The 8180-nt window shown below is 30.9% G+C and overlaps 1 protein-coding gene and 1 long non-coding RNA gene across 2 annotated transcripts; both read right to left on the reverse strand.

The window, feature by feature from the left end:
• Nucleotides 1–2467: 2467 nt before the first annotated feature.
• Nucleotides 2468–7368, reverse strand: LOC122518857 (probable cytochrome P450 4ac2). Its single transcript, XM_043637973.1, has 8 exons — nt 7287–7368; nt 4198–4380; nt 4042–4111; nt 3832–3952; nt 3290–3358; nt 3176–3181; nt 2963–3128; nt 2468–2631 (listed from the first exon to the last, which is right to left on the reverse strand). Exons 1-8 carry the CDS (start codon nt 7366–7368, stop codon nt 2468–2470), a joined length of 861 nt encoding a protein of 286 aa, XP_043493908.1.
• Nucleotides 3664–3924, reverse strand: LOC122518936. Its single transcript, XR_006304195.1, has 2 exons — nt 3832–3924; nt 3664–3720 (listed from the first exon to the last, which is right to left on the reverse strand). It is a non-coding gene; the product is annotated as an uncharacterized LOC122518936 (long non-coding RNA).
• Nucleotides 7369–8180: the final 812 nt, after the last annotated feature.

Genomic DNA, 8180 nt, shown 5'->3' on the forward strand with positions numbered 1-8180 from the left:
ATTTTACTATAAATCTTGCCTTATACTTAAAATCTTGCTTCTTATCTTAAAACCTTGCTTTTCATCTTAAAACCTTGCTTCTCATCTTTAAACCTTGCTTCCTATCAGTTCCTTTGTTGTCTATATATATACATTATCCCCTCTATCATTTTTTCGTTCCTTCCACGGTTTCGGCACACTTTTACGCAACAAACGAATTATATTTAGTTTCTACTTTCTCTTTTCTTATACATGTTATAATAAAATAAATCTAATAATCTCAACACACCTCCTTAGATTTATTTTGTCATAAACCATTACGCTATTCCTAATGCTATCCTTATTTTTTCAAATTTATTGCGACCTAAAGCTTGCGTTAAAATATCCGCTATATTATTTTCTGAATCTACTTTTACAATTTTTATAATTTTCTTTTCATAGCATTTACAAAATGATAATGTATTTCTATATACTTTGAATTTCTTGTCATATTACCAAATTTGGCTATAGCAATTGTTCCAGAATTATCTTCATAAATATTAACTGGTTTTTCATTTTTTACTTGAAATTCTTTCAATGAATGTTTTATAATATTAATTTCACTCACACATTCTGATAAAGCTACATATTCAGCTGCTGCCGACGATTTAGTAACGCTTCCTTGTTTTCTAGATTTCCAATAAACAACATTTCCAAAAATTCTTATAATATATCAAGTCGTGGATTTTCTATCGTTTTTATCTCCAGCCCAGTCAGCATCAACAAAACAATCCATTCCATCAGCATTTAAATCTTTTTTATATGTAAGTTTAAGTTCCTTTGTTAAATATAAATACTTTCAAATTCTCAATATATATTTATAATGTATCTCATCATAACAATTTTGAAAACGACTTAAGTAACTTACGCTAAAGCTAATTTCTAATCTTGTTCACGTACTAATGGATAATAATGCTCCGGTTAAATTTCTATATTTTAAATCATTTGATGCTGGCTGCGCGGGTTCTAAACTCAAATTTTGTTCCATTGGCGTAGAATATAGTTTCGTTTTTACAATATTATATTTCCTAGACAATGACTCAATCTATTCACTTTGATCCAATTTCATTTCCCCTTTGTTTCAAGGCTTTTTGCATTGCTGGCTGTGGCTAGGTACAGCTAATAAGGGCGGACTTAAGACTTCAACGGTCACATATGTTCAAAATCGTTTAGCGTAAAACAGAGCCAATGCAACTATGTTGACGAGTTGTAGCTTTCTTTCTTCAACATTAGGACGATTCAAAATCTTGGTTTTAACGTCAAGATTTTGGTCCCGGATGATCATTACTCCTTTTATTTAGTAAAGGGAGATTGGGCTTTCTGAGTAAATACTAAAGAATATTTAAAGATTGAATACATTACTGGGCAACATGCACACACACATACACATACAAGCGATCGGCTGACCAAGCGAACCGGGAGGAGAAACGATGATAGGGAGCTCCTATTTTTAATGTTTGGGCTGCCTCTAAAAGAAAAGGAAAAAACAAAAAGCAGTCTGAGGTATCGGTATCGGAAACTACGTATCACTACATATATTCTCTCCGTTTTTCACATTATTTCACATAATTTGTATTCAGTATAAAGTAATTAATTTTGTTCTCAATTAGTCAATCAATCATACAAAAATAGCATCAGAATTTTATTATCCAAATTACCACTAGATTCTGTCTTAACATGATGTGAATTCTGGTGTATTATTATTTAAATAAAGTATCTTGAATAAATACTGCGACTTCGCATTGCTATTTCGTACAGGTAAAGTACGAAAAAAAGACTTGATAAGGCTATTATATTAAAAACGTTCATTCCTCCAAAATATAAATTTTATCCTGAAAAAATAATAAAAGTGTTTAAAAACGAATCGGAGATGTATTTCTTACCTTGTCGATTTCTTATTTGCTCTTCCACAGAAGTTTAGTTTTATGAAGGATTCACTTCTATCGCGTGTGAACTGCACGCATGAATTTCTATTTTGATTTATTATCGTTACTTCGAAGTAGGAGAGCTGTTAAAGGTGTTACGAAAGAATGAATCGAATCGAGAAGCGTATTTTTTGACATTATTCGGACAGTGAGAATCGAACCCGAAGATGCAGAGAAAAGACTAACTCTTATCACTCAAAACTAATAAATTTATATTAAATTTAAAAATAACTATATGATAATTTGATTTCTACAAATGAAATTAAATATCCTCATTATACTCAACTTATGGATAAAAGCAACTTGAGTGTCTTTCGAGTTATTTTGTAAAATACTTAATTAATAGTTTAATATGTTTATTTTTCAGTCTACTTGTGATATTGTATCCCTGTAGTTAAAATACGAATACCGATATCCTAAATAAAAACTGGAAAAGTATAGTTTTTAAAAATTATTTTTTATTTGTACAGTTAATTATTACAATTATTTTATTAGGAAAATAATATCAACAAAAATTATAAATATTATCGCTTGTTAAATCTCAAGAATATAGTTTCAGCTGGTTGCAAAGTTATTCTGAATTTTAGGTCAATATTTTCAACGGAAACTGGGTCGTCTATTCGAACAAGAAATTTTCTCAATAGAGTAGCAGCTATTACCTGCATTTGCGTCATGCCAAATATTTGACCTAAAAAAGAAATATTAAAATAACAAATACTTTATTGATCAACTATTTAGAATACTAATTCAAGAATGTATAAGAATATGCTTTTACCTATGCATCCTCTATTCCCAAAGCTGAACGGACGAAAACATTTCGAGTTATAGTTTCCCGGCAAGAAACGATCCGGGTTAAATCTTAACGGATCTGTCCAATATTTATATTTTCGGTGCAGTGAAAATATTGAAATAAGTACGTGACAATTTTTTGGTATTATCACATTGTCGTCCACTTAATAAAATAAATAAATACATATTATTACTATATAAGACAGTAATGTCAATGGACAAAAATATACTAAAATATATTTTATTATATGTAAATATTCCTCTTGTGTCCCTATATAGTTTCCGTGCAATAAATGGAGCTGCAGGAAACAGACGTAATGTTTCCTTGATGACTCGATCAAGATTTTTCATTTTCTTAGTATCTTCCATTGTATTATAGTATCTTCCATAGGAACATCATTTGGATCGCTTGAGCCGTACAAATATTACAACTCTTCGTATACTTGATTCTGGAATTAAAAAAGCGGTATACATGATACAAGTTTTGTATGAAAATATAATTGATTTTTGAAAGATAATGACAAATAAGATACTGCTTAAGTACAATCTGTGCGTACTTGAATGTCTGGAAACGTGGCCAGCATTAAAAATAAAAATGAAAGTGTATTAGCGGCAGTATCGCTTCCCTAAAAAATAATACAAATTGATTTTTACTTTTAATAGATTAAAAAAATTTCATCTAATCTGAAATAAATTCATCTTACTGCAAAAACCATTGTATTTATTTCATCACGAATATCTGCCTCCGAATATTCTCCGGACTCGTAAAGCGATTTAAATATGACGTCTAGAAATGAACTGAAATCTTTTCCTTTAATTAGAGAAGAGTATAATTATATATTATTTATAATTACTATAAAAGGAATTTTTCTATAAATACGTTATTAAAAGAATATTTTTTCAAATGGTTATTTTTACTTGAATATAGACATTTTCCTTCCTGGGTAAAGTTATCCTTGTGCATTGACTCCTTCTTTTTCTTTATAATCTTGACGAATGAAAGTTATATACATGAATGAAATATTAATTTTTTTAGAAAAATATATATATTAATGAAAATTGAGATAATTAAAAGTGTGAATAATCGTTTTATTTATACCTCGCTCGTTATTTTATTAATGTGGGAAAGATATTCTTGTAGACGTTTTCCCTTAGATGAATTGTTAAATAAAATATTTGGATGTAACCAGAATTTCAGTGCTATAGTTATGTCCATCATTCTAAATAAAATAAAATTCACAACAAGAAGACAAATATGCAATAATAGTAGATTACAATAGAAATAAAAAAATATTTTACTAATTATTACTTCGACATATATTCACCAAATTTACAATCCGGATTGCTCTGCAAATTTAAATAACTTTCCAATAGGCTTTCTGTCAGTATAAAAAAAAATTGTTTTCAGAACATTTTAATGGTTCCATACATATTTTTTAAACTTTTCAAAATATCAAAATCTCACCTAATATTATGTCTAAAGTACAAAGATGTACGTAATGCCTGAAATCTATGTTTTTTCCGTTAGTAGTTTCTAAAATGTTATTTAGTCTGTTTGAATTTTTTACCATTGAGGCCACATAAGAAGAAACCATTTTTTCTTTGAATACTGGATTTAAGATTTTTCGATGAATCTCCCATATGGATGCTTTGAATAAGAAAATATTTCTTACTTTAGTTTTTTATAATGTTTTTTTTTCTATTTATTTATTAATTAAAAAAGAGACAAAGAGAGATCCTTATATATATATATATATAGCACGTGTGAACTTATAGTGCAGTAAACCTGGTTTACTGTTTACCTGGTTACAGTTTACCTGGTGGCGATAACCTCATCCGTTAGGATGAAGATGATCTACAACGTCTACTACACCGATTTAACTGCATAGCCAAATCATTCATTATGAAGATATCGGCACAGAAAACTAAATGCATGACAACGTCAAAGACACCGTTAAGGTGCAAACTGGAAATTGAAGGGAAGGTTATTCAGCAGGAAATGAGATTTAAGTACCTAGGAATAGAAATCTCAGGGTATGGTGATGTTGAAGCAGAGGTAAGAGAACAGACAATGAAGGCATCCAGAATAGCGGGTTGTTTGAATGACACAATATGGCGAAACAAAAGCATGGATATAGAGATCAAAGCAAGAATCTATAAGGCAACGGTGAGACCTATTATGACATATACCGCAGAAACTCGACCAGACACAGCGAAAACGAAACAGTTACTAGAGACAAACGAAATGAGTGTTCTTCGCAGAATAGTTGGAAAAACACTACTGGACCGAGAGAGAAGTGAAGATATAAGAAGAACATGCAAAGTGGAGAACGTTAACAAATGGATACTAAGTAAAAAAAAAGAATGGAACGAACATATTAGCAGAATGGACAACAGAAGAATCGTCAGAATTGCACGGGATAAGTCACCGGTTGGCCGCAGAAGTACGGGGCGCCCAAGAAAACGGTGGTGCGACAATTTAACAGTGCAATAGGCAGAAAAACGTCGTTACGAAACAGGCAACTTGCCTAAACTAAAGAATGAAGAAGAAGAAATATATACTATGACCCAAATGAAGGTAATAGCTTCTTGTCTAAGTAGAAAATTTACTGTTCGAATAGACGATCCAGTTTCAGTTGAAAATGTTAACCTAAAATTCAGAATAACTTTGCAACCAGTGAAACCTATTGTTTTGAGATTTAACAAGCGATAATATTTATCATATTTGTCGATACTATTTTCCTAATAAATTAATTGTAATTTTTAATTGTACAAATAAAAAATAATTTTTAAAAAGTATACGTTTCCAATTTTCATTTAGGATATCGGTATACGTATTCTTAACAATAAACGATGCAATATCACAAATAGGCTAACAAATAAACGCATTTAATCATTATTTGATAATAATAACAATAATTGATATTTGATTTCATTCATAGAAGTCAAGTTATCATATACTTATTTTTAATTTAATATAAATTTATTAGTTTTGAATGATATGAGTGAGTCTTTTCTCTGCATCTTTTTATACGATTCGTATGGTCCTTCTGTTACGTTTAAACATAACACCTTTTATTTCAAATTAACAATAATAAATAAAAAAAGAAAAAAAAGAAGGAACAGCTTTTGTTTCGAATTTAATTTAAAAATTAATTTTAGTCTGTTTTTTAGTTCTCATTTTACTATCTCAGAGAGTGACTACTCGTTTATTTGTTTATTTTTGGTCTTCTTCTGTTATTCCCCTCAACCGTATTGGTTGTACATTTAATTAAAACTTAAGCTTTTTTAAGACTATTACAAACATCGTACCAAAAAGAGATAGAGAGCTTGCTCAATAAGCTTACAAAGGAATTACGATACAAATTTTTTAGTCTTTTTGAATATCGTCTCCATCTAAATTTCTATTACTTACTGTATAAAATTTGTATGTAATATTACTTATAATTAAAACAATTTCTAATTATATCAAATAAAAAATAATTTTATTTCTAAGTATATAATTTTGAAAGAAAATTATACTTATCTCGATGAGAGAGAAATACAAGTAAACTTAAAAAGAAAAAACACACCACACATTCGTATATAAATATGCAATTTTGAAAATTCATGTAATATTGTAGAATATTAACATTGGTGTTCGTTTTGTTAAATATTCAAATATTATCCTTGATATAAAATAATGCAAACATTTAGACATATACAAAAAAAATAATTTTTAAAAAATATAAATGTATTTGGTTGATTGGACTCTAAATTCATCCAGTTAAAAAAATAACGTGAAAATAAATGCACTGGTTGCTGACGCTAATAATCGTAAGAATAATATTATAGATAATTAAGAAAATAATCAGTCATTTACGTTCATTTTAAATCCTACAAATTTTAAATACGAATAAAGATTATTGAGAATATAGATTATAAAGAAATACGAATAAATTACGTTGTTAGTATGAAAAGGATTAACGTTTGTACGATCCGTAAAGATCGTAGGTTTTTGCATATGTTCACAAAAATGTGCGCCTACATCATTTACAATTAGAGAATATCGAAGCGATAACAATCATGCCTCTAGTTGGTTAGAGAGAGTGCATCGAAATGTTGTTATTCGCGCCTCCCCGCTCTTTAAGCCGTGTCTAAGGATGCCCTACTGGGCAATTAGCAAAGATACTCGTCTTATTCTTCCACTGGACGCCCGCGATTAAACATCTTATTGTTAGACAATATGGAAAATTGTTTGTATATTGTTAAACATTTTAAACATTTGGTAATGATTTACGATTTTAAAAGGTCTAATTACAATCCATTACCGCTATATAATTTTATGCGATTCGTAAATGTATATAGCTAACGTTTACAAAACCTCTGTTGCGAACGTCGCAACTGCGAGAAGGAGTCGTATAGTATTAGTTTTTCGATAATATGTTGGATCATGCGATTCGTATTCGAAGATTTAGAAAGGACCCTCTAGCGTCTTCTGGAAGACATAACTGTCCAAAAAATCTATAAATTATTCGAGAGGTATCTGTAGAACGAACCCATCGACCAGCATACCTCTCAAGTTGAGGTCTGCTTGCTGAGCGACACATGAGAAAACCAAGAGAAAACTAAGTCCTTCCCGCTGAATAGTTTCCATTGCCAGATTCTCTAAAAAACGTTAACTTTCTTCATCGATGGACTATGCGGAAAGACTTGCTACTATTGGACAATCCAATTGGGGAAGGGATGAGGATCATCGGATCCCTATAAAAACCCTTGAAACAATAGCACAGAGAGACATTACAAGAAAGACTTTCTAACACGAACATTCAACGAGAACTTCCTCAAGAAGAACGCATCGGCCTCAGACGATGCTGCAGAAATTCGAGAACGATCACGCGAGCATCGCAGCAACACATCACGAAGCAACGAAATCATCAAGCAGCTCATCGTAGGAGCATCGTTCGATACATCACTACTCAACAACGATCGATATCACATTCTATCGGCATATTCACGATAAATAAATAACGCTGTACCGATCAAGGCACCGGTACCTCAACAACCTTATTGTAACGGAGTAATATTAATTTAGGATAGGATATAGGATAATCTAATCTTAGTTTGTTTAAGATAGAATAAGGAACTTATGGAACTATAGAATTCGTAAGAAAGGGTCCTCTTAAGAGAGGAATATAATATTTATTTCCGATCAAGTAACGTCTGGTGGTCTAGACTGTGGAGATTACTGAAACGCTTTGTACGCACTCCCACTCTGGGGTGTTGCGTGGATTTGAAAGAAAGACGGTTGATGACCAATAATGGGTCGGAAAAGGGACTAGGACCGCCTTGCGTACCCTTTCCCCCTCCGGCGGCGGTAGGACCGATGCATAAGAAAAGAATAGTCTTAGTCTTATGATTGCGCTTCGAAAAGTATTATGATTGCACTGGAGTTATATATTATGATTA

This window comes from Polistes fuscatus, unplaced genomic scaffold, assembly GCF_010416935.1.
Source record: "Polistes fuscatus isolate 324 unplaced genomic scaffold, CU_Pfus_HIC Scaffold27, whole genome shotgun sequence".
In the NCBI taxonomy this organism is placed as follows: Eukaryota; Metazoa; Arthropoda; class Insecta; order Hymenoptera; family Vespidae; genus Polistes; species Polistes fuscatus.

What these genes read in the sequence shown, in the direction of transcription:
- LOC122518857 (XM_043637973.1), bottom strand. Translation starts at nt 7,368, where the DNA reads ATGGAAACTATTCAGCGGGAAGGACTTAGTTTTCTCTTGGTTTTCTCA. An exon ending in TTTGGTGAATATATGTCGAA is followed by an intron (nt 3,953 to 4,041) that starts GTAATAATTAGT and finishes TATTTTATTTAG; the next exon opens with AATGATGGACATAACTATAG. An exon ending in ATATAATAAAATATATTTTA is followed by an intron (nt 2,632 to 2,962) that starts GTATATTTTTGT and finishes TTTCTTTTTTAG; the next exon opens with GTCAAATATTTGGCATGACG.